Raw genomic sequence first — 26,691 nt, 5'->3', positions numbered from 1 at the left:
GAGATGGAGAAGGACCATGGCTGGGAGAAGCCCTGCACTCCTCCACCTCTGCTGGCAGCCAGCAGCAGAGACAGATTAGAGCTGACTGGAGTTACCAGCATTAAATAAACATGCCTGCCCTCTTTGAAGTTCTGCTTCCCTTGAACATGAGCTCATTCCACGAGGCCTCTTTTTGCTCAGCCCCAGGAAGCCACGGGGTTACTCATTCTCCATGGAGTTAACTCTTCACAGGATTCCCCACCTTCCACCAGAGCCTCACACAGTCAGTCCAGTAAATGAGCACAGACCAGTTTACCCAGCAGCACTTGGCTGCCTGCATGTCTCTCCAGTTCTCTTTAAGAGGAATTCCCACCAGGGAAGGGAAACTGCCTGACTCCACCACATGGTCCTGCAGGCTGGCACACGGGGAAGGTTGACTGCAGCTCAAGGAAAAGGCAATTCCTCGGTGGTGATGCATCCTCCCACCCTGCCAAGAGCAGCACTCTCAGGTCTGGGAGGAGTGTGCTCAACTCTCAGCATAGCAGGGCTGAGGAAACACGGGAGGAATTTCATTAGAGAAAGCTCCCAGTACTCTGTTCTTTTGGGTTAATCCCACAAAGTGCAAGTCAGAAGTTCTTGGTCAGGAGAGGAAGCAGACAGTCACCAAGGGAGAAGTAAAAGCACAAAGACAAGGCTGATCTCAACTCCCTGGCATTTTTGCACGGCTCATGCAACCCCTGCCAACCCCTGCTCTTGTCCCAGGAGTTAGAAAAAAGGACAAAGAGAGCAGAAATCTGCCTGAGGGTGAGGGCTGCCTCTGCCTGTGAGGGGGGAGATGTGACTTTTTGGGGGTCACTGTTTTTGTACATGAGCAGGAAGTGCAGAGTCTGCACATGGAGCCAATGGGAAAGGGAGAAGCCATCCCAGCCACCTGCCAAGGGAGAAGCACAAGCTTCCCAGGATGGCACAATGGGGTCTTGTTTCTGGATAATTGACTGGGCTCTGCTCACTCACAGCTTCAGCCCCTGGCACGAGGAGTCTGGGGAGGAACAGAGCTGCCTGTGCTGGGGCTGAGGGTCAGACAGGTTCCCACTTCTCCTGAGAAGGCAGCTTCCACTGTGCTCCTGAAACCTTCCACCCCCAGGTTACTGCCAGGAAAGCTCCTACCAAACACAAACATGTCTCGAGCCACTCGTGCAGTACCTGAGAGGCACCCTGGAGATGCCTGCTGAGAGCACCAGGACACCACTGGAGGAGTCAGGCACTGCCTGAGAGGGTCCCAGTGCTCTGCAGAGCCTGCAGGGCAGCAGCAGCTGGGACACAACAACCAGCAAGAAGAGAGGGAGAGGCTGTGAATATCAAGGCAAAATGCAGAAATCCAAGATAAAGAGGAATCCCTTCAGCCAAGGGGGGCTCACAGCTTGGCTTGTACACAGATCACCTCAGGCAATCCACTGAGACCAGCCCTGCAGCCCTGAGCACAGACCTGGCCCATGCCAGGGACACAGGGCAGCACCAGCCTGACAGGGCACCATGAGCTGACCCAGGACTTCCAAAAGGAACAGTCTTGTCAGAGAAATGCCTTTCCTAAGCAGCCCTTCAGCTCTGGCAGAGAGGTTGTTCTCCTGCCCTTCATTTCACTGACAAGCCATGTGCAGGGCTTGCCAGCCAGCAAATGCCAGAGGGATGTGCTTGGGGACAGTGACAGCCCCCCTGAGCCCAAACACAACTGTGATGTGAGAAAGCTTGAGACATGTCTTGAGAATCAAACCAGCCATTGCTCAGGACTTTGCAAGGCAGCAAGTTCCCCAGCACTGCTCCTACCCAACAATCACAGCCCTAGGAATAAGGCAGGTACAACCTGCTCACACCTGCTTTGTCCACGTTGACAGCAAAGGCACACCAAGAAAAGTGCCCAAAGTACAAAGAGGCGCAGTCCTGCAGCTTCACACTTCTCATTATTCCAGGCCCCCTGAGAAAAACAGCACGGGAAGATGTGGTTCAAAGGCGCAGGAAAAACTTCAAGGAAATTCCTGGAGAGGAGCAGACCTCAGCAATGCTGTACAGCACCATCCTTCCCCAGAGCCATCATCCTGCCCATCTCTATGGACAGCCACTCCTCAGCACCTTGGTGCCAGGCTGATCACCTGTGCCTTTACCACGCATGAAGCAACACAAAAACCAGACAGGGCACCCAGGTGTCCTTGCTGCCAGTCTCTGCCTGCTTTGCTGCTCTTTGAGAGCTGAGTGGAGGAGCAAGACAGTTGAAAAACAATGTGGGCCTTACCTTTTGTACCAGGGGGCTGCAGATTATCTCCAGTCAGCGAACACCAGCCTACGGGAAAGATGTCCCGGGAATCATATCGGCACCAGTAATCGAAGGCACCTCTCCAGCCATCAAATGTTATCAGGACCTCAGAACCTCTCACCTCCCCAATGGTGGCCGGGCAGATGAAGTGAGGGTTCTTCCTGTCCACTGCCTCCAGCTTCATACCTGTCTTGAAGAAGTTTTGGGAAGGAGATGGTGGTTCCTACAAGAAGAAGTGGAATATATGCTCAAAGGGGATATGGCAGTGCCTCCCCACACCAGGGCTGTGCCCTCACCAGCAAACTCACCTCCACAAGGAGCTGAAGGGAGTTAGTGGGCTGGATTTGAACCCCAGTAGGTGTGCACACACTGGCTAGGCTACACAGACACTGCCCTTTAATTAAGAGGCAGCAAAGTCCACTGCTCGCTGCTGGACTGAACCCAGGGAGTGGGACATTCCACAGAGGTGCTCATTTTCCCACCTTGCATTCCCCACTTTGAGCAGCACCTGCAGCCCCAGTGAAAAACCAGCTCCTGCCTCAAGCCCGAGCCCTGAAGCCCAAACACTTCCTAGGCAGACCTCTGGCTACATCCTGACACTGCTATGACACAGCTGGAGAGGACACAGCTCTGCCCTAGAGCAGCCCTGAGGCAGAGCTGTGCAGTGTCACCTCCTACAGGACCAGCACATCTCCCATGAGACACCAGCTCATGCAGCCAAGGGGCCATTGCCAGAAGGATCTGCACAAACAGGGAAATACCTTGTGAAAAATCCGGACAGGAGCCATCTCTGCTCCATTCAGAGTCTTCAGAAGGAACATGGGCCAGGAGGAGGCATTGAGCCGGAAGCCTGAGGGGAGGGAAGAGGAGATGGACACTTTTAGACTGTGGGGGTTGATGGACCTGGCAGCACATGCCTGCTCTGATGGGAATTCACACAACTGTGATCCCATACCACCCTCCTCACATACCAGGTGGGACTTTAGCCAGATACTCTGAATGCAAAGCTTTTGTGTTATTGAAAAGAAACATCTGGAAACAGCTGTCTGACTGCAATATTCACTGATCATAACAATCCCATTGACCATCCAGACAGAGCACTTTGTGCAGCATCAGTGCTGCCAGCTCCAGTGATCCTGCTGCAGGGGAGACATGAATCAGCAAGTGCACACTCAGGCTATGGAATTTCTTCCTCAATAGGGAATCACAGCTTCTGGGTGGCCTCCTCTACCTCTAGTGTGAGCTGCAGGCAAGCTAATCTGAAGAAATAGAGGCTGTGATTTGGCTGGAACACATGATAGGGAAGGATGTCAGGTTTTGGCTCGACACCTGCTGTGAAAAAAGTGGAGAAATAACAAGAGGGGGCTTATGGGAAGAAAAAAGCAATTTCACATGCTCTGAAGTATGTGGCACTGACTATGACTATACAACCAACAGAAGGCTCTGGATATCACAGAATAGCTTTGCTAAACGTGCATCTTCCTGCACAGGCAATTTCTGCTGCTCAGCTGTGTTAGGTCTGTGTTTGGGGGATTTTGAAGGCAATCCTGGCACTGGACCTGGACCAAGAACATGGCAAAACTTTGCCAAGGTTGTAGTGCTCAGCACAGGTCACCCTGCCAGCCCTGAGCTCTGTCAGATCAGCTTGGAAACCAACCCAAGCAGCCACAACCACAGGGGATGGAAGAGCTCAGCTCCCACAGTGGCAAAGAAAACATTTTATGTCAACCACAGAATATCCTGGGCTGGAGGGGACCCACAAGGATCATCCAGTCCAACCCCTGCCCTGCCCAGACCCCCCAAAAACCCCAGCCTGGGCATCCCTGGAGCTCTGGCAGCCTCGGGGCCGTGCCCATTCCCTGGGCAGCCTGGGCAGTGCCAGCAGCCTCTGGGGGAAGAGCCTTGCCCTGATCTCCAGCCTGAGCTGCCCTGGCCCAGCTCCAGCCATGCCCTGGCTGCTGTCCCTGGAATTATCTGTGTAAAGAAAGAGCAGCAGCAGATGTGTGCACATGGAAAATACTACAGGAAAGAGAAAACCCTTACTGGGTTTTCTTGAACTCTGCAGGCAGGAAGGACAACTGCAGCAGTTGTCCTCAGTTACCTGTCTTCATGCTGGGTGCAAAATCATCCAGTTCCACTCCCCAGCTATGGGCAGGGACACCTTCCCTGATCCCACTATGCCAGGGCCTCACAGGGAAGATTTTTTCCCTAACATCTCACCTAACCGTGCCCTCTCCCCTGGCACAAGGTTAAGCAGGTGACACGGAGCAGAGCCGGGCACACGGGGCAGCACTCCCGGACGTGTTCCCGTTCCACCTGCGCTTCGTGCCCTCTGCTGGCCACACCCGCCAGGCACAGGAGGGACCCCCCGGCCCGCAGGGCTTTGGAAGAGACGGGCAGCAGAACCACTGAGTGGTTTGGGTTGGAAGGGACCTTAAAGCTCATCTCAGCCCACCCCCTGCCATGGGCAGGGACATCTTCCACCAGACCAGGCTGTTCAAGTCCTGTCCAGTCTGACGTTGAAGATATTATTTGGGGATATGCTAATTGAGAGAGAGATTCATGAGGACACTAAAACTGCTGGGCAGCAGAATGCAAAAGCAGGTTAACTTTGCAGGAAAGAATCAGTGAATCAGCTTGTCACTGGGCTAGCATCAAAGGAAAAGGAAAGTGTTGTGTGTTGAACAGAAGACTGGAAGAAGTGTTAGACTGTCCAGGCTATTTATAATGTTGTAGCCAAGTAAAATTAAATAAATATAATAATGAACTATTGAAAGTGTCCCTTCACATGAGACAGGACTCAAGTCACTGTAAACCTTTTCAGAAATTATGTTTCCTGTCCAAGTAACTTGGTATTGAGTCCTAGAATCACAGGGTAGGTTGGGCTGGAAGGGACCCTAAAGATCAACCAGTTTCACCCCTCTGCCATGGGCAGGGGCACCTTCCACTATCCCAGGTTATTCCAAGCCCCATCCAACCTGGCCTTGAATACTTCCAGGGATGGGGCAGCCACAGCTTCTCTGGACAAAAGAAAGCTTGAACTGCAACCAGGGCAAGCAACTCACCTTGGTGCAGAGACCTCTCTCATCTACACTCTAAAGGATCTCCCTGTCCATGTGTCTGTGTGGAAATACAGACCTGCTGTGGTTTATACACCTCGAGTGTATCCCAGAGCAGGCAGGGGCAGGCCGTGGGCCTCTGTCCCAAGCACAGATCTATAAACCCCCCAGTGTGGAAACCCAGAGCACTGGGAATATTTCTGTCTGCTCTGGGGTGCCCTGACCCCCATGGGAGCTCTGACTTTGACTCTCACTCATGGAGAAAGTTTCCCAGACTTCAAGATAGACTGGAACCCATAAAAGTGTGCAATAGATTATAGAGAGCAGTGTAGGTGTGTCACTGCGTGAGAAAATGAGGGTTTGGGATTTTTAGTGTGCTGTGGATGGAAGCAAGATGGAGGGCACAGGGTGTGGTCCTGGGTGTCTTCTTCATGGGTTTGGGTGGCATTTTGTAATTGGGCAGACAAGTCTGCATTGGGGCTCTTTGGGATCAGTTATTGGGTTAGAAGGGAAAATAATCCAGGTGTCAGCTCTTAATTGGAGAGTTTAGTCTTCAAAGACCTTGTAACCAGAGATTGTTGGCCATTTTGTGCCTTCTAATGTAAAGCTGCCCAGCTCACAGCAGTGAGACTGTTTTAGTGATAAGAAATAATAAACACCTGAGTGTGAACATGAAGTGCTGCCTCAAGTGCCTTCAATCCAGACCCAGAGAAACCCAACTGGTGCCCCCATGTCACAGACATCTCTCATGAAAAATCCTTTTGCCAGGATCTTTTCTCCTGAGAAGCTGAGAAGCTTCAGCTTCTCCATGTTTTGCTGCTTTGGAATGTGATTTGGAGAACTGTTTACCCAGCATGTGAAATTGTTTTTACTTGATGACCAATGACAGCCACCTGTGTCGAGGCTGTGAGCAGTCACGAGATTTTATTATCATTCCTTTCTATTCCTTTCAAGCCTTCTGATGAAATACTTCCTTCTATTCTTTTAGTATAGTTTTAGTATACCATTTTCTTTTAATATAATCTATATAATAAAATAATAAATCAGCCTTCTGACACATGGAGTCAAGATCCTCATCTCTTTCCTCATCCTGGGGCCTCTGTGAACACCACCACATTTGATGAGCCCCGAGTGAGGAACACTGCCACATCCCCACACCCCAAGCTTTCCCCACCATCAACTTGACCCTCGCTGGACAGCTGAACTCCAGCTCACCCAGAGGAGGCTGCAGCATCCCTCCATTCTTCTCACAGTTGCCAATGGGCTGGATCTCAGCAGAGTCCACCAGCCTCCAGAAGTCGTTCTTGTTGTCGCTGCCGTCGAGGCGCAGGCGCAGGCGGGCGCCCGTCAGCCCCACCACGGTGGCGATGCACGTGGACGTGGTGTTCCGGGGGTCCTGGGCCTCCAGCTTCATGCTGATCTTGAACTCGTTTGCAGGTGGAGTGTAGGACTGAAAAGAGTGGAACAGGGGCTGTGGTGTTACATTTTAGTTCAATGGTTTGCTCTGTCTCACCCCTGGAAAATGTAGGGTTTATTCCCAGCCTGTGATCCTCCCCTGCAGAATCACGGATCTGTAACCTCATTGGCCCAAGTCTTATTCTGTGCCCACTTTGAATCTCCCTGTTAAGCTGTGGGAGGAGACCACAGAATCTCTCTTGGCCCTTGGCTCCCTAGGCTCTCCCTCTCTCCCCCTCCCTCCCCCTTTCCCCTTTCTCCCTCAGAAACCATGTTGGTCCCAGGGCTGGGACCCCCAATAAACCCTCATCTAATGAGCACCCTCAGAAGCCAGGTGGAGTCTCCTTGCCTGCCTGCTGCTACCAGCAAACACACAGCTTAGGGGGCCCCCAGGGACTCCCCGGGGACCCTCCAAACCCACAGCAACAAGGGGCCAGTCAGAGCCTTGACTGCCAATACATGCATGCACCAGCTCAGGCACAAAGCTTCCAGCAGTAGGAGCATGCAAACGGGGTCTGCTGAAGGCTGACAGCCCCTCCAGGCACAGCACAGAGGCACCACAGAGAACTCAGTGAGCCCTGGCACGTCTCTAACAGACCCCCATCCTTCCATCCTGCATTATCCAGGCAACTAAAGCCTGTTCTCTTGGATTCACAGAATCATTAATGCTGCAAAACACCTCCAAGATAATCAACCTCAGCTGTTCCCACAGTACTGCCAAGCCCACCACTAACCCACTACCCCCAGGCACCACTTCTGAACACTTCCAGGGATGGGGACTCCACCAGTGCCCTGGACAGACACTTCCTTGGCCTGATCTGCCTTTCAGTGAAGAAATTTTCATGATATACAACCTGACCCTCCCCTGGCACACGTTGAAGCTGTTTCCTCTAATCCTGTCTCTTGTTCTCTGGGAGCAGAGCCTGACCCCACCAGACTCCATCTTCTTGTCAGGGAGTTGTGCAGAGCCACAAGGTCCCCCCTGAGCCTCCTTTTCTCCAGGCTGAGCCCCCTTCCCAGCTCCCTCAGCCACTCTTGGGGCTCCAGCCCCTTCCCAGCTCTGTTCCCTTCTCTGGACATGCTCCAGCCCCCTTCTTGTGAGGAGCCCAAAACTGATCCCAGGATCTGAGGTGCAGCCCCAATGAAGGGGATTAACCTTCTCCTGGGAAAACTCACCCAGCCCACCCCAGACCCACACAGACACTCACTCTCCCCTCTGCCCAGACCCAGGTGACCCACACTGATTCACTCCTGCCCCCCCTGTACTCAGCACAACCACCTCAGGGCTCAGTTCCTGCTGCCCAGGGGCTGCTGTTCTGTCACAACAATTGGATGAACTCTGCTGAAAATCTCCTGATTGAGCAGGATCCACCAAAAGCTGGACCCCAGCTTACTCAGGACACTTTCTCCAAGGGCTCATGCTAGACAGAGTTAATAGCACACTTGTGTTCCCAAAATGCACATCTGAGAGGAAAATCTTCTGTACTACTCTAAGTGCATCTTTTTATTCTTTGCTTCAGCACTTGGATTTCTGTTTGGTCTCCAATATCTTTAAGTATCTTCCTTTCCAAGCCAGGGGCCTATCCCAGAACTCCAGGGCCCCCAGTGGACCATAGCCCTTGACCTTTCTTGTTTTCACCCTCTTACCTGCTTGAAACAATGGGCAGGAGCTGGGATGGCACATGTCTCTTTCAGGTACTTTTCCCAGGTGAAGTGACCTGAGAAGTAAAAACAAAAGGATTTAAATCAGAACAGATGAGCAAAATTCTCAGCAAAAGAACTGGCCAGACTCCTAAGCTGGCAGTTCTGCACTTCTCACAGAGGAGGTGCTCACAGGCAACGTGTTTTCACCAAGAACCTCTGATGTTTGTGAGCACAGAAGATTTACAACTGCAACTGACAGGCAGAACAAAGCACAGCGCTGCCTTCGGCATCCTCCTGCCTCGGTGCTGCTGAGAAGGGGCTGCACAGAGGCAGGATAACAACCTACAACTTAATGGAAAACACCCAGCACAGATGGGAATCTGCTGAGTCCTCCAGACAACTGTCCCTTAAAAACCATTCATTAAACACATCACTCAGTCTGGGGATTGCAAACAGTCACTGTGGGCTATGAGCAGCACAGCTTGGGGGCTGGAATGAGATTATCTTTAAGGTCATTTCCAACCCAAGCCATTCTGTGATCCCATGATTCCAAAGCGTAGATTTAGAACAGGAATCTGCTTTGTGGGGACTGGATGGTGCCCCTGGTCCAGCACAGACACAGCCCACCCCACGGGCCAGGGATCAGCCCAGCAATAAGTGGACAGGTCAGCAATTAACTTCCTGAAGTGCCATGAAGTCCACAGGATGGGCAGGATGGGAGCAGGGATCCTCCAAACAGGGATTTACTGAGCTCAATACCTCACACCCAACCTCAAGCCCCCTTCCACTGAGTGCTGCTGCCAGGGAAAATGCATTTCATCCTTGCCTGCACCTTCCTCATGTACAGCAGGAAGGGCAAAAGCAATATGCCACACAGGGAAACCTGTTATTAAATGAGGAATTAAAAGCTCCTGTGATCTGAGCAAATCATGACTTTTGCCATTTAAACTGAGCAGCTGGGAGAGGAACCTTCCAGCATGACATTCGCTCGTATTCATCCAAACAGCTCCCAGGAGACCACTGTTTTCAAGGCATTTCAAGAGCAGTGGTGGCAGCACAATTAAAGTCAGCCACTGCTTCCCCGAGTCAGGCAAGTTCTTAATCAGTCTATTTTCAAAACAAAAGCTACATTAAGAGCCATTTTAGCTACTGCAGCACACACCACACCTCTGAAAATTGAGGCAGTAAGGTCAGCACACATTGCTTCAGTGCTGCCTTGTGCACAGAGGAGCCTTCATAACCTACAAGCTTCAAATAAATACAAGGAATGCTGCTTTCTCACCACCTCCCATGCAGATGACTAGTACACTGTTAAAAATGGGGAAAATGAACAGAAAAAATACAGTTTAATTGCCACACTGGCTGAATATTGCTGTTTCCAGACTGACAGCACCCTCCATGCCACAGAGTACTCAGCTCCATCCACTGGCACATATTTTCCTTTCAGCCACAGTCTCACACTGTGTGAATGAAGAAATTCAGTGAGTTACTGCAATGATGCTCTCACAAAACCAAAATTCTTTTGCTTTAGTTGAAGATATGATTTTATACTTGGTTCTGTCAATGAAACTCTTTGTAGGAATAATGTGGAGTAAAGACCCAGGCAAAGCAAAGCTGGGCACTCCTGGCCTGGGGATGCCTTATGGATTCCACCCCTTACCTCTGGTGGCTGATCTGGGCTCATCTCAGACTGGGGTAGCCCTTCAGAGGTCATTGTCCCCAGAGCACAGAGGACACCCAGGGGGCAGTACTGGGTGAGCAGTGCCAGTGTCAGCCCCAGGCCCTGAGCCAGCAGCCTGAACAGGATCAGCTATGCTTGACAATTTTATTAAAAAAAAAAAAAACAAACTCCCCTCAGCTGGTTTTAATCCATCACTACTCAAAGTTGTCATGGTTTAAATCTTCCCACTTTCCACTCCCTCCATACCAAGCCAGGCTGTCCTGCTCCCTGCAGCAGCTCACCCCACAGCCCAGATCCATGCTGCACAACCCCACTGGGAGCAGAGAATTTCTCACACAGCTGCAGGCCTCTAAAAATAGTGTTTGGACATGGAACTTATTTGAGATTAATTCTAAAGCCTGCTGGGATTCAACCACTGTATGAAGACACACACAGCACTAGAACTGCAGCTTCTCTAGGACCTGAGGGAACAGCATGAAGCTGGGCCAGGGCAGCTCAGGCTGGAGATCAGGGCAAGGCTCTTCCCCCAGAGGGTGCTGGCACTGCCCAGGCTGCCCAGGGAATGGGCACGGCCCCGAGGCTGCCAGAGCTCCAGGGATGCCCAGGCTGGGGTTGGTGGGGCTCTGGGCAGGGTTTGGGTTTGGGATTGATCATCCCTGTGGGTCCCTTCCAGCTCAGCCCATTCCATGATTCTGTGAGAGTGAGGGATGGGGGAGATGAAGGGTGGGGGAGAAATTTGGGCAGTGCTGCAGGGATGGCCAGGGTGGGGTGTTGGGGGGTCTGGGCAGGGCCAGGGTTGGACTGGATGATCCTTGGGGTGCCTTCCAGCTCAGGATATTCTGTGATTCTCTTATTCCTATCACTAATGGTTCTGGTGATTTATTTTGCAAAGAAAAGCAGGAGCAGCAGAAAGACTTCTAAGAAAAGACTGATACAGCAGTGTTCACTACCAGCCAGCCCCTTACACACAGAGGGCAGGGCAAGCACAGGTAGAACCTGCACTTCTTTTCCAAGATTACCCTCAAACCAAGGTAAAAACTGCAGAGTGCAGTTGGAAGCAGCCACTACCCCCTTAGCATGAGAGGAAACCCTGCACTTCAGGCCCTTGTCCCAAGTCCCCCTCTGCCTCTTTCCAGCACATTGGATCTTCTGCACAGGAAGAAATGAGAGAAAGACACTGAAATGAGAAACACCCTGTCTTGCAGCTCCATATGTGAGCCAAACAAAAGCCAAGGATTGGGAACCCGTGTGACTCCCTGTGACTTGGCTGTGGAAATGCCACTGGGGTGACTGTCTGTCACTTGTGCTTGCCTTGGGAAAGCTCCTGGTCGTGTGCTCATGCCAAAGGCAGATATTACTTCCAGGCAGAGAGTCAGATTTGGGCTCTGATGTCTTAACCTCCAAAAATATTTACTCCAAACAACACACTCCACAAACCCAAGGGGTCAAACTGCAGTAGTTGTGAACAATGCAGCTCTGCACCCTCATGTTTTGATTTTCTTCATGTTGCATTTAACATTGATCCTTTGCCCAGAATTTAAATGAAGATGGAGTTTCTGTTTATATCTTTAACTGAAGTCTGGTTTGGGCTCCATTAGCATTTTGGCTCCCGAGGGGTCATCAATCCAAGTGAAACAATACATGTGTGTTTCAGGTCACATCTGTGAAGGAGAATGTGCCCTACCAAGATCAAGGCATCCCATTAAAGTCTGCAGCCCATATGTGTGGCTGCCAAGGAGCACCAAGGCAGCACATGAAAGCAGCACAGTTTGAGGCAGCTCTGTATGAAAATGAGCAGAGCATTGTCTGGGCTGGGTGACAGTGGCTGTCCCTGGTGTCTGAGCATGGCCTCCTGAGGGTCAGCTCTCCCACAGGCACAGCTCCTGCCTGTCCCATCCTACAGGAGTGTGCCTTTTGTTGACAGAGTGACAAAACTCTCCTTTGTCCCCCCAAAAAGGAAAGAAGCCCAGAAGTTTCTCTTCTCCTTGATTAGGTGAAAAAGCCACCTCATAGGACCTGGGGGACTTTACCTCAAACTTAAGGACGGCCAACGGGACAGAAGCCAAAAAGTCCCACCTGGAAAATTTACTAGAAAAAGAAGTGAACAAAGAAACTAATGGCTTTTGTGAGGTGTTTTACCAGGAGCAAGGACCTCCTGCACCTAGCTCAGTTCTTCTCTGTTATTTTGCCTTTTATTAAACCTTTTTGTTTCCAACACTGCAACAGAAGCCACCCCACTGATTTTTATGCCCCCAAAAGTAGCTCAGCTATCTTGAATGTGTTATAGGTCTCAGAGCTTATGAGACCTGGCTCGAGGAGGCTCCTATAACATGACCCTGTCCCATCCCAGGTACTTTGCTCAGCCATCAATCCAGCTGCAAGTGCTCCACTGGTAACATGAGCCCCATTGCTCTGTGCTGCTCAGTAAAATGTGACAATGTGCGAGTCAAAACTAACAGCTCTGAAACACCAGGGTGCTGTCTGCTCTGTCCTGCTCTCCTCAGAGGTGTCCCAATGCAGCTTTGACCTGAAATCCTTCCAGCCTGGATTACAGGGTGCTCTGTGCCAGATGCTGCAGTTTTACCCCTCGCTGTGCAGAATCACAGAATGCTTTGGGTTGGAAGGGACATTAAAGCCCATTCCTTTCCACTTGCCATGGACACCTTCCACTGTCCCAGGTCACTCCAAACCCTGTCTAACCTGGCCTTGGACACTTCTAGGGATGAGACAGCCACAGCTTCTCTGGCACCCTGTGCCAGGGAATCCCCAGCCTAACAAGGAAGAATTTCCTCTCAATATCCCATCTACCCCTGCTCTCTGACAGTATGATGCCATTCCCATTGTCCTGTCACTTTAGACCCCCGTCCAAAGTCCCTCTTCAGCTCTCCTGGAGCCCCCTAAGGCTCTGGAAGGGGCTCTATGGTCTCCTCAGACCTTTCTCTTCTCCAGACCCAAACCCCACAAGGATGTGCCCAAGCTTTGGGCAGTGATGAGCTACTCAGAGCTTCTTGCAGGTGATCACCAATATTCACTGCTGCACCATGCACTTGTCAAAAAAATCTTCAGAAACCACAAAAGGGAGAAGGGAGGGCAAAAAGAAGCAGGGAGGAAGAAGGGAGCTCTCTTACCTTGGTACTGGGAGGGAGACTCGGACGGGCGGCTGTACTTGTGCTTTTTACCATCTTTCCAGTCTATGGCTGAGACAAGAAACAGAGCATTTGTGTCAGGGAAGGGAGCCAGACAATGCACCCTTCTGCACTATCTGTGTTCCAGGCACTTCAGAGGAGAGCAGTGAGCTCCCTATCCTGACCCCAGAGACATGGATGATTTGCCTCTGTCTCTGGGCTGTGCTCCCTTCCTCTCCACAGCTCCTGCAGGTACCTGACAGGGGGTATCTACATCTGCACCTCAGTCCCTGCTTAGCTCCCAGCAGCCACTGCTCTCCTTCAGTGACAAAGAACAGCAAACTCCACCATTTTAGCTATGAGAAGAAGGGCTTGAGAGGAACAAACCTAACAGCCACTAAAAATGGCTCATGTGGATCTTTGGTGCAGAATGGCTCTTTGTGTTACTCCAGGTTATTCCACACAAGCAACCTCAGCCCTTTGTGGTGACAAGGGAGAGGACTTCTCTGAAAATCTGCACAAGTGCCCTCTCCACACAAAACACCAGGTTTCCTTGTGTCCCTTGCAGCTCAGAAGAGAGCACAGCAAAGCAGCACCAGCTCTGCAGAGCAGCTCACCTGAGCTGTCTTTGCTCATGACAGCTTTGGGTCTCAGAGCTCCAAAAAAACTGAAGTTCTCAAGACAGCTCTGGAAAGTGATAGAGCAAAAAGTGGGGAATGCTCATCCTGGCCTCCAGCCCTGTGCCATGGCAGAATTCACCCTGAGCCAGCTCCTCAACCTGCTGCTGCCAGGCTGGCACCCTGGGAGTGCAGCTCCTTTATTTTACACACCATTTTTAGGGCTATTGTAGACAGCAGCTTGGTAGTGCCCTGTGAAATGTGCCTTGCTCCCATGAAAAACAGTTCCTTGTGAAAGGAAAAGGTTTGAAATCTGACCAGTAGCTGGAAGAGGCAGGCTAAGAGCTGCTTCTAAAGTGGCCTGGGGTGTCTTGATGTATCTGGAATTGCTTTGGGACAATTATTTTTACAAGCTTCTCTTCCTGACATGTTCTTTTCAGCACAATGGACAGGACAGCACGTAGGTTTTACTGCTCTGGAAAGTGATAGAGCAAGAGTGGGGGATGCCCACCCTGCCTCCCATAGCTCCAGCCCAACAGAGGGATGCCAGATCAGCATCCCTTAAATGAACACGAGGGACATATGGAGTGTGGCCACGATGTCCCTAGACATGGGCCAGACAAAGAGCCTCCTTGGAGAGACATAAATGAATGAAAAGGATTGAAGGACACCCTTCCTAATAAATGCATTACCACGAGGCACAGTATTGTGCCATGTCCCTAGAGCAAGAATAAAGGACATAAAGTATTTAAGTCAGAAGCAAAAGAGCCCCCTGGGTGGGTAAGGCTCCCCTCAGTGCTGCAGGACAGCTCTAACAGCATCCAAGCACTCAAAGGAGCTTCTCACCGTACTCTGCAGGTGAAGGTACATTTTGTTCTTAACCTTTAACATGCAAAAATCCTCATTAAGCAGGATACAAAAGCAGCAGAAAGAGAGCGAAACAAGAATTTCTGCAGACAAATAAAGAAACAGTGCAAGTTCAATGCATTATTAAAAAAGCAGGTAAGTAGGACAGAAACCCACATGTGCACAGTGCAGGTGCTGCCTCTGCAACCTACAGCCTGGCATTCTGAGCCCAGGTCACAGAGGCAGGCTGGCTGGAGGCTCCAGGAGCACAGAGAACAAGCTGTGAGTGAGGCTGAATCCAGCCAGCCCGGGCCTGGGCCATGCTGCTGACTAATCAACCAGCCTCCTTTATTGCCAAGCCCTCCAGCTGCCTCACAGCAGGGTCTCCCCATTCCCTGCTTTCCTTCATTTATTTTCACTTCATTAAAGGACAAGCAGTGCTAGGAAGAGGATAATGCTGCTGTAAGATGAACCACGACAGAAGCAAAGGAGACATTTAAAAAAAATAAAGGGAGCAGAGAAATCGAGCATAGAAATCTCCTGCAATAAACCTTGGGAGTGTGGAGCAGATGTGAACAAAGAGCTGTGGAGGATGCTCCATCCTCTCCCTTCTCCCTTCCCCCCTCCTCCCTGATGAGATCACTCCAGTCAGATGCACATGCATGGCACAGCACTAAAGGAAATCAATATTTCTGTTAAGCACAAGAAGCCAGAGCAGCTCAGCTGCAGGCAGCCTGCTTGGCTTCACCCTTTTTGTTGGGGATGCAGGACCCAGGAAGCACGTGCTGTGTGAGGGGCCAAGGGACGGGGTGGCAGGGTAACCTCCTGACAGATTTCCTCTCCACAAGGTAGGCTGGTTTCTGGTTTCATGCCTCATTAGAGGGGGGAGGCCTGTGCCAGCTCAGGCAGTTTGCCTCATGCTGGGAGCTCTGCCAGATGGTGCCCTGGGCTCTGCAGGGCACCCTCGCTGCTGACACTGTGCCCCACGAGCTGCAGGGATGCCCCAAAAAAGGACTCTCCTCTTCCTGTCACAGAGGGGGATTGATGAACTGCTCTCTGCACACTGACTGAGAAACACACAACTCTGTTTTGGGCTTCCAGCCACATCCCCTCAGCTCCCACCCCACTGCCAGCCCCCTGAGGCAGTCCAGGCCATGCCAGCTCACTGCAGGGCCCTTGGCTGTGCCAAGCATCACTGCTCACCTTTCTGAGGGCCTGGTTTCCGCATTCTACCACCTGCTGCTGTCCTTATCCTGGGACTGGGCTGCTCCTACAGAACTGAGGATGTCTAGGATGAAAGAAATAAAGATGAGACAATTCTCCATTCTGGAGCACACAGTCATCTGCAGCATTAACTCATCACACAGTGGGGGGAAAAACACGCTCTGTCACCTGGGGCAGCACAGAACACACACAACTCATTTCCCCCCCTGAAACTACAAGACTTTCTCCAATTTGTGGACAGCACCAAATTCATGGCAGCAGGAGCAGCATGAATAAGCACAAGGAGCACATGCCTGTATCTGTGCTAACCCTACAGCGGGTCCAGAGCGTGTGTGTGGAAGGAGGGGCTCACTAACAAAGGGAGGCAGAGCTGGAATTTATGAAAGAAAACACATGGAAACATAACATTAACTCTGGCAAAGCAGCACAGCAATCCCCAGCTTGCCACTTACAATGCAAATTGCTCGCAGCAGTTCTGGGGAATAAGGATGAGAAATTGGACAATGACCCAGGAAATACTTTAGCTGTTAGTACTGCCACGAGTGTCCAAGTTGTGCTGCATTTTTTGTTTTCCTGCTTGGAAGAAAACTGACTGGACTGTGCCCAACAAGCAAAAGCATTTGCATTCTTGTTATAAGAAATATTCCTGAAAAATCAGAGCTCCTGGGAGATGTGTGGTGGTCATGTACAGGGACCCAGTGCTCCAGCACAAGCACTCTCACAGGGCAGGGCCTGCCACACCCATAAAGCCCTGCCAAGCCCTGCCACAAAACATCCAAATGAATGGCTGAGCCACAAACCAGCCCTTGGGAAAGCCACGAATAGCATGTTTTGACACTCCACTAACTAATGAAAGATTAATTGTATCAATATAATTCCATTTTGTTCACAGTGGGGCAGTCAGGAGAAGGAGGAAGCTGTCTCAGGACACAGCACTGAGTAGCTGCTTAAAGGGTTATTTACAGATCCAGCTTGGCAAGAATCTGAGGTTTTGAAAACCAGGCTTTTTCTAAATGTAAGAGAAATAGAGTTTAATTTTCTGTAAGAGCTTTACAAACTACAGCCTCTTTACATGCAGCACTGAGCAATACTCTGAGAAGAAAAATACTGAAGGAATATTAACTACTAAAGGAAAAAAAAAATCCTGGTTGTTTTTTTAATCCAAATCAAAAGATGCACAGTGGTCACTTACTGCCTCTCTCCTAAATAAAGTGTGTGTGTCTGTACACACTTGTGAAAGGAGTAAAGTTGGTTTCCCTTCCAATAGCAGAAGGTAACCTACATGTGAAAGGTTATGTACAACTTTTAAAGCTTCTTTTCATAATTTTCTTCAGTCATTTTTATTAGAGACTAGCAGTCCTGGCAGGAAAAGTCCCCTAGACATAAAAACCCAGGCTGAAAGGTGTTTATGTATAAAGGCACCAGACAAGCATTCTCCATCTCTGGCTCTGCCCCTCTGCTGTCTGTGGGACTTTCTCAAGGACCCACACACATAAATCTCATGTGTTTGGCACAGGAGCTCCTGTGCCCCTCTGAGGGCTTCTGAAAAGCTGCTTCAGCCTGAGCACCTCAGAGCCCTGCTGGCAGGGATGTGTGACCCCTTCCCTTCTAAAATATTAGAAGGAAAAACATTGTGACTGTGTTTGAGCTGCTCAGACAGGGTTTGTGAAAGGTTATGGCCAAATAACCCTAATGAGGCTCAGGGAGACCTTCTCACCCTCCACAACTCCCTGACAGGAGGGGCAGACAGGTGAGGGTCAGTCTCTTCTTCAAGGGAACAAGGGACAGTTCAAGAGGAAATGGCCTCAAGATGTGCCAGGGGAGGTTCAGGTTGGACATCAGGAAGAATCTCTCCACAGAAAGGGTTGTCAAGCATGGGAATGGGCTGTCCAGGGAGGTGGTGGTGTACTGAAGAAGTGTCTGGATGTGGCACTAGTGCTCTGGTGTAGTGGACATGGTGGTGTTCAGCCTTGATGATCCTGGAGGCATTTTCCAACCTTAATGATTCTGTAATTCTGTGATACTGATTAAGCACAGAGCTGACTGCTGGTATCCCTCAGCCAACACTACAGCAGGCTCTCAGCAAGATCTCGTTCATGGAAGAGAATCAGATGTTGTAAATGTCCCATTTAAATAAATAAATAAACAAATGGTGACTCTTCCCCAAAGGAAGAGACTCAAGCTGCATGGGGAATCCCACTTTGCTGAGAGCCACATGAGTGCCAGCTCAAGGACACTGCACTCTAAAATATGCTTCCAAGAAATTGCCCAAATGTGACAGCCCCAGCCTCACTCCTGCCAGCCCTCAGGAGCCTCTGACACAGCTCTGCACCACCCAGATCCCCCCTACATCTCACATCACAGGACAGCAACATGTGGGTTAATCCTGCAAAATCATAACTCAAGGGAAAAAAAGCAAAATTATTTGAGTGCTCAGAGTCAGGTAATGCCTAGAGAAGAGGCAGAGCCAAACTCCATGATGCACAGCTCCAGCCTGCCTGCCCCAGGGGCAGCTGGACCTACACAGCCAGATGGGAGCCACCAGCCTTACTGCATCCCAGGGACAGGGACAGGGACAGCTCCTGCCCTAGGATGCAGGGATGCCCTTCTTCAGCCATGGAGACAGACACTGTACAATCACAACTGGGAGGGATCCACAAGGATCATCAAATCCAACCCCTGACCTGTCACAGAAGCCCCAACAGTCCCACCCTGGGGGTATCTGAGAGTCCAAATGCTCCTGGAGTTCTGGCAGGCTTAGGGTCATGACCATTTCCTGGGGAAAGAACCTTTTCCTCATATCCAGCCTGACCCTCCCCTGACACAGCTCCAGCCATTCCCTTGGGTCCTGTCCCTGGTCACAGGGAGCACAGACAGGAGCTGTCCCTCTGCTGCCCCTGAGCTTTTCTAACACAGGGCTTGGGAATTGATGATTTCCACTGACTGTAATTTATAGTTGCCCAGAGGAACTGTAAAATCTCCACCCTTGGAGATACTCCAAACATCAGTAGCTCCCTCCCCTGCCAGCCTGATCTCACCTTGTATCTGACTCTGACTTCAAAGTCAGCCCATCTCTGCAAGCAGCATTGGACCAGACAACTTCCAAAAGCTCCTTCCAGCCTGAAACACCCAGGGACTTTATCTCACTGACAACAGACTGGATGGCAAGAGGAATCACTCTACAGGTTTTGACAAGGCTGAAATGCCCCAGTGAGGAGAATTCAGTGCAGAGAGAAGAAAGTCAAAGGCAGAACAGACAAGCCCACAGGCACCTGTGGACAGGAGCACCATGGTACCAATGGATGCGACCTTTACTCCATTCAGGGACTGAAGACTGAAAAAATGTGAAAGTAATAAATAGCAGAAGGTACAGACTGGTATCCAAGGGGAAAACCAGGCTACCCACAGAGACAGATCTTCCAGAATCACCTCAAGCACAGACATGGCCCTGATAAGGACCTGCTGGCTGGACCCATGGCACAAAGGACACAATCCTACTGTTGCATCAAATAAAGCCTTTGAGATTTCCATAGCCCAGCACATGCTGCAATGCTCCATCTCCAGAGCCTGACACTTGCACAGAGCTGCACACCAGAGTTCAAACTCCCCTTGTTTTCAAAAGCTGTGTTTCTCCTGCTTGTGGAGATCAAGATAATCTCCCAAGCATTACAGAGAACTACAGCATTACAGAGTGCTGGTTTCCAGAATTTATAACCTCAAAGGACAGATCAATGTGCAAATTCATTTCAGCAGGATGCTACCTTAAAAACGTAAAAAGACCAACTAATTTGCTGCCTTTAGGAGCAGATGAAGTGCCTCTCCCAGAGTTTCAAACAACTTTCACTCACCAAGATATCAAAAGTGCCAAGGGCTCCACTGAACTGTCATGGGCTCTAGTTCCCCATCACTCCTACAAGACAGCAGAGTCAGTACAAACACTGCGGCATAGCAAAACCTGAAAGCAGAGAGACAAAATGAAAAAGTTTGCATTTAATTGCAGAAAGGCTAAGTTACCAGCTGCATTATTCATGTTCATATTTAATTCATTTAAAACATCCAAATTTAAATTTAAAGACAGCTGTAACAAACATTCCCACTTGCACTCACAAAGCAGCACAGAACTTGACACAATTTAAGTTCAGCTTGCAGTGAGTACACGGGACTGCGGCTGTTAAACACCTTTGATATGAGTAAGATCACATCAACTGAGCTGATAGAAACTAGTTCAGCTTTTGTAAAATGAAACTATCACACAAAGGAGGATTGAAAAGACTAGACCTGATTAGTAATGAAAAGGAGAGAGACCACAGGAGAGGCATATAAAATAATGAGTAGCATGAAGAGAGAGAACTGGGGACTCCAAATTATCCCTTCCCAGTGCAGCAGAGCAAACCTACAAAAGTAAAAACCTCCCAAGTATATACCAGGGAGAAGGAACAGTTCATTGGAAATTAACAGACATGCAACTTCCTTATGGAGGAAGTTATCAAGAGAAGTAAACAAGTAACCTTAGAAATGACACAGACATTGAAAAGCAAACCAGCACTTGTAAGGGTATCAAAGCATGAGACCCATGGGCCATCAGTACCCAGGCCTCAAGCAAGAGCTGAACAAAGGCTGGGTGCCCAGCCAAACCCTGCCCACCACATCACTGCCTCAGCTGCTGTGCTGGGGCAAGGAAAAGCTGAGCCCTTGCCCTCCTGCCAGGCTGCTGACCCCAGCCCACAGCCAGGGGCAGGACACCAGCTCAGGACATGGTTTGTTCACAGCCTGCTGGGCTCTGTGCTGGGTTACACTGAGATTCACACCTTTGATGCATTTTCCTTTTTCTCAGGCAGGCAGGGCTGGAAGAGCATCCCAGGGCATCCCCAGCTCCTCCAGCACCGCACAGCCCTCAGCAACACTGCGGAAATGCATCTTAATCTAATTAAGTTCTCCCCTCACTGCTCTTGCCAAAAGCTCATCCCTAAGGGCAGTCAGATTCAATTTACCTGTGCCAGTTTGGAAGGCAACTGCAGGGTTAGAGGGGAGCCTACTCTGCAATATTCTTCCACAAAATGTGGCAGTGGCAATATCAGTAAAACAAAAATGAGAAAATGTGGATGGAAGATGCTGTCCCATCTTTCCATCCCTCATGAGATGCATGTAATCCCTTTATCTCCAAAGCCCCTGCTCCTTCGGAGCGCATAATTATCAAAAGAGTTAGAGCTGAGGCTCTTAATGTCTCTCCTAGGCACTTCTTTGTTCCACTCAAGGCACCAGTCACATCTGAATTATTTCCTGGGGTTGTTTGGACTTCCTATTATACAAGGATGATTATGGTGAACCTTGGGATGGAGTCCAAGTCGGATCTCAGCACTCCCATGTTTGATTGAAAGGGAACCTGAAGGTTTGCTGACAGCGTGCCAAGCTTCAAACCTCACTGGACAATGCCACTGCCAGCAGGCCAGAGGCTTTCAGAGACAAGAGGAAGAAAACCACCAACAGTGAAGCTGGAAAATGGTTTTATTAGGTCAGATACATACCCACAGATTAGGATTGGGGGGAAAAAAAAAGGAAACTCTGCATATTGACAGAGGACTGTGAGAATGACGCTTCTTGGAAATCCCATGGGGCTGCCACAAGAGAATCCTGACAGTTTCTCATGATGCAAAGTGCCTGCAGCCATTGATTTGTTTCCCACAAAAGCACAGGTCTGGAGCACCACAACCACTGTAGCCACTAAAAATCCCTTCCATGCAACCTTTGCTTCAGCTGAGGTTTTCTTCACAGTGATGTTTCCATCAAACACCATCAATGTTTCCAGCAGTAAAGAGCTGTCCCCTACAAATTCCCTCAGGAAATGTGAGGGCAGTCCTGTAAGCTCCTGCCTGTCACAGGTGATGGCAGTGCTGCCAGTCCAGCCTCCCTGCTGGAATGTTTCAGCTCCATTCTGGAAGCCCCTATGTGACTACACAGGCACATCCAGTGCCATCCCAACCCAAGCAGAAAATCAGGCACATGATGAGCAGATAATGTGAATTACAGAATATCCTGAGTTGAGAGGGATCCATAAGGATCATCAATTCCAACTCCTGATCCCACACAGGACACCCCAACAATCCCACCCTGTCCCTGAGAGCATTTTCCAGATGTTCCTTGAGCTTTGGCAGCCTTGGAACTATGACCATTCCCTGGAAGCCTGTTAAGTGCCCCACGACCCTCTAGGGGAAGAAACTTTTCCAAACTCAGCCTGCTTGCTCATTTAACACCTTTTTTTGCCATTTTTAATGTCTATGGTGCAGAAAGAAAAGCACTTTCAGCCTACCTGATGAAATCAGAGGACTGACAGTGCAAAATCTGACTCTTCTTTCAGTTTTCCCACTGGACTTGGCTCCTCTGATTTCTGCCTGACCTGTGGACACCAGAACTTTTGCTGGTGTAAACCACAGTTCTTGCTCTCAAGGCACTCTGATGAGCCAGCTGACTGACCCCTTTCCTGGGCAGAAGCCAAAGACCAGCTCCCAGGACTGAGCACCAGCCTTCTCAGAGCCAGACATGCAGGCAAGGAGTCCTAAACCAAAATGCCAAATGAATGCTTACGTGGGACCTGCAGTAAACTCTCAGGAGTGGTCAGCTTCCAAGTTTGAAAAGGTGAGTCAGAATTTATCTTAATTAATGATTTGAGTTCCTTCCACCTCTCTGTTACCCTCTTCCTGAGCAAGACTGGAGTTTTATTTCTCCTTCCTGTGCAAAGACACATTTTTTGCAGCTCCAAACAAAGGCTGATGAACATACAGCACCCCTGGAAGCATCAGCATCTCCCCTCATCAGGTCAGGAGAGCCCTTACATTCATACCAGGGAATATTTTTAAGTAACACTGTACAATGAATGCTGGTATTTCCATCTGCAGTACTGATCCCCTCGTGTGATCTGAAATACCTGATGGCTGTACACCATTACTCCTCTTTCTACCAGAAGGATTTTCTGTCATTTCCAACATCTCTCATTCTCTGGAATTAATTTTATCCTTCTGTCATGTAAGAAGTGGACCGATGAACTCCAGACTTCATGACAGGCTCCTCACAAACACATTCTTGTGTTAACACACTGAGGTGTCTCGAAGATGTGATCACAAGGAACACACTTCCTCAGCCCCTGAGCTGAGTCTCAGGGGAGTACATATTTTAAAAGACAAAAACACATGAAATACTTGGATAGACCATGTTTCTACAATGAAAATATTGATTTTATGACTTCCTTTTGAACACCTTCAGGTTGGTGGGGAGAGGAGATAAGTCAGCCTTCCAGAAATGGCAGCTGGACCACCAGACACTGCAGAGTCAAGCTCAAGAGATCACCCTCAGGGTGAGTACAAAAACCAGGGACCAGTGAGAGAAACCACCACTGTGAGCAAAGCTACAACAGTTACCACTGCTCATGATTGTGGAAGAAATTAAATAAAACATTGCAGGATTTCAATAAAGATTTCCTTCCCTATGCAAAAATAACCCCAAAAAACCAACCCACATTAAAAATAAACCAAAACCAAAACGAAAAACACCCCAACAAAACCAGCATGGGCCTTGGATCAAACCAAAACCATCCTGACACATATCACTGTGAGCAGACCCTGCTCTCCACAAAGACTGAAGAGGCTGCAATAAAGACAACATATTTGGCACACTCCAGGAACAGGATACCCAGGCTGAGAGAAAGGGAGAGATGAAAGGGCTTCAAATAAAAGACAAATAAGATAATCTGACTTGAGTCTGCTAAAGGAAGCCCCTTAACAGGATGAATTTTCTCAGCACAGACATGTTTACTGATGAGCTGGGAGTTACAGCTCCCTGGCTGCCATTTCTGTAGTGAGGGGGGGAGCACTCTAGCCCTTTCCCCTCCCTGGAAAGATGGGGCTCAACTGCTCTGAGAAGTCCACACACTGCTGAAAAATCAGAGCTGCTTTTAAGACTGGTATTGGTTTCCCACCCACTCTAATAGAAAGAAAACAGTGCAAAACCTAAAGCCTTCCCATGCAGGGAACGTGGGAGTCATGGAGTGGTTTGGGTCAGAAGGGAGCTCAGATATCCTCCTGTTCCAACCCCCTGGACATGGGCAGGGATTCACAGCACTCACAGGATCCTGTGCTGCTCCTCCCCAGACAGAACCATGTCCAAGGCTGCCTCCCACTGGAGTGGCCCACCTTGAACTCGTGCTCATGTGGCACAGACCTTATCTAATCATACAGATCCCCTGTGGTAACAGCTGGGGGTGAGGAAGCTTCACTGTGATCCACAATTATTTCAGCAAATCCTTCATGGCTGGTCCTACTGTTGAAGTCACTTTGAGGTTCTCCCTCTGAGCTGAGCAATGCCCATGTCCCACATCCCAGTGTGAAAGATGCCACCAACACCACTGCTCTCCATGATTGCTCTGAAGGAGTTTTGGGAAAAGCTGCAGATCTGTTTCTGGGTGTTAAGCAGAGACACTTCTGACTGTACCTCCATGGAACTCTCCCAAATGCACTGTAACAAAACTTCACACAGAGATCTGCTTTTTGGGCAGGTAAGGTGCCTGTTACATATAGAAAAGCAAAGCACTGATGGACTTCAGTGCCATATGGGAAGAACATGCCAAAGCAAGGAACTAAGTCTGTGTGCCCAAGGCTGCTGCTTCTAACACTGAACCATCTGTGTTACAGCTATTTCGTGTCAGCAGGACTCCCACAGCTAAAAGTTAAAATCTCCTGACTTTAGAAGAGGAATGGCCTGGGTTATAGACTGGCACAGCAGTGTACCCAATCCACTGAGGACAACTGGAAGTAGAGAAGATTTATCACACATGGGGCTCTGTAGCCTGATCCTGGCATATTCTGACCATTCCCTGACAACCTGGTGACTGGGAACCAGACCACAGGCCAGGTCTGCAGGTGCCTGAGTTTCCTTTGATGGCAACCTCAGAATATGGAGAGGTGCAGGACATGGTGCACCCCACACCCCTGTGCTGGGTCATGCCCCCCTTGCCTGGGGACAAGCTGGAGGGTGAACCTGGAGGACAGGACTGATGCACCAGCCTGTGCAGGCATAGTGGGAAGCCCAAACTGATGCAGGCAGTACAGAAAGTTCTGCAGCCATGTGGCTGTTTCAGCCTGCACTGAGCCACATGCCAAAGCCAAGAGCTATTACTGAAAGCAGATGGCTTACAGGAGACCTTGAAATGGGATTCTGCCCAGGGCACTTACAAAGTCACCCCTCACAAAAGCACATAACAGGATGCTTCAAAGTCTTTAAATAAGAATTTAAACAGGAGTACATTAAAAACCAGTGCATGGTTTCCATATCACCCCCAGACAGGCTAGTACAGCCCCCTTGCAGAGTCAGCTGTGGCTGCTTTCCCAGACAGCAGTTACAGGGGTGATGGATGTGGCCCCAGAAAGGGCTCCAGTGTGTAAACTCTTCATGGGTCTCTGGTTGATACCCAGCAGATATATGTATGTTAACATGTTTAATCAACCTTATCCTTAATTCTCTACTGGACTCTGTTAAAAAATAACCTCTTTATGGCATGGAAGATATGGGAGGACAATGTATTCCTATGGAAGGAGAAACAGGAGGCAATCCAGAAGGAAAGGACTGATTTCCAGTTGTGTCTTTATTGGAAATGTCAAGACAGACTGTGCAGTGATGCTGCAAGCAGGATGTGAGAACTCCTCAAAGAAAATTTTGCATTAACTATTTCTAGTAATGTAAGTTTGATAAAGTTACAGCAGAACATCCTCAGGAGACCATAAACAGGGAAAGGCAGCTTGAGGGGGAATAAAAAACCAAAGGGATGGTAATGAGGGGACACAACAGAAATGTAAATGAGGAAAACTTTGCAAAGAGAGGGGAAGGAGATGACCCAATCACTTAAAGTACCCTGCATCTCACAAGCACAAGGGAGGAGGGTGATCCTCAGGGAGAGACACACGGGGCAAGGGTTTCCACTGAAATGGCAAGGAGGGAGATGAGAGCTCAGGGAGCAGAGGAGAACAAACCAGCCCTGAAGAAAAGGTGAGGGACAAAATCACCACTCTCTAACTACCTAAATACTGAGGCATGGGGGATGATGATGGTTACATATACCTACAATTGCATTTTCCTTCTCCTTTCCTTCTATAACCAACCCCAGCAATTAAATGGAATGCTTAGCAATATCCCTTGGGAAAATACAGGGATGAAAACTCATCCTCAAGCCTCACATGGCATCAAAGCAATCGCTGAGCGTGTTCCTGGAGTGCCTGAAGTGCTCTCTTTCCTCATCCAGCACAAAGGAATGACCTTCCAAGGAGTTAAGCATTTCCTACCTTCCTGAGGTCCAGCACCAACACAAACATGTCCCTCATGACAAAGGGGAGGAAGGAGGGGGGCACAACTCCAGTCACACTCAAGGCTGAATCCTTCACAGATCCACACACACATCCCTGTCCCTGACTCAACATCCATATAGCCAATCTTCCCAAACCTTCCAAATGCAACTCCCTCTGCCCTCCTGAACCTGATCTCTCACAGGACACCCCTTTAATGTATGTGTATATATAAAAATCTACCCTTAGAGTGACAAAACTCAGGGTCTCCCTGGCAGGAAGCACAGCCAGACTCCCCTCCAACCCTTCCAGCAGCTGATTCTTCTTATGCAAACAAAGGACAGATGAGAAATAGTTCCTACTGATCTGCCCCATCTGCTAAAGAAATGAGAAAGATAAAATCTCCAAACCCTCAGGGTATGGAGCAG

General features: G+C 49.5%; 1 protein-coding gene across 5 annotated transcripts in view; it reads right to left on the bottom strand.

Moving 5' to 3' along the window:
* The window catches only part of SCMH1 (Scm polycomb group protein homolog 1), a 64,528-nt gene that overhangs the window by 30,109 nt on the left and 7,728 nt on the right, over positions 1-26,691 (bottom strand). For 4 of the 5 annotated variants that reach the window (XM_059868855.1, XM_059868858.1, XM_059868859.1 and 1 more), the window contains exons 2-8: positions 19,787-19,893; positions 15,918-16,002; positions 13,255-13,323; positions 8,449-8,519; positions 6,562-6,796; positions 3,049-3,137; positions 2,267-2,510 (exon numbers count right to left, since the gene is read on the bottom strand). In XM_059868855.1, coding sequence (XP_059724838.1) covers positions 2,267-2,510; positions 3,049-3,137; positions 6,562-6,796; positions 8,449-8,519; positions 13,255-13,323; positions 15,918-15,942 — 733 coding nt within the window. In that variant the 5' untranslated portion in view covers positions 15,943-16,002; positions 19,787-19,893. The remainder of the gene's footprint in view (positions 1-2,266; positions 2,511-3,048; positions 3,138-6,561; positions 6,797-8,448; positions 8,520-13,254; positions 13,324-15,917; positions 16,003-19,786; positions 19,894-26,691) is intronic. The other variant, XM_059868857.1, reaches the window with a different exon arrangement.

This window comes from Haemorhous mexicanus, chromosome 27 (assembly GCF_027477595.1).
Source record: "Haemorhous mexicanus isolate bHaeMex1 chromosome 27, bHaeMex1.pri, whole genome shotgun sequence".
NCBI classification, from domain to species: domain Eukaryota; kingdom Metazoa; phylum Chordata; class Aves; order Passeriformes; family Fringillidae; genus Haemorhous; species Haemorhous mexicanus.
This window is presented reverse-complemented; position numbering and strand designations above follow the sequence as displayed.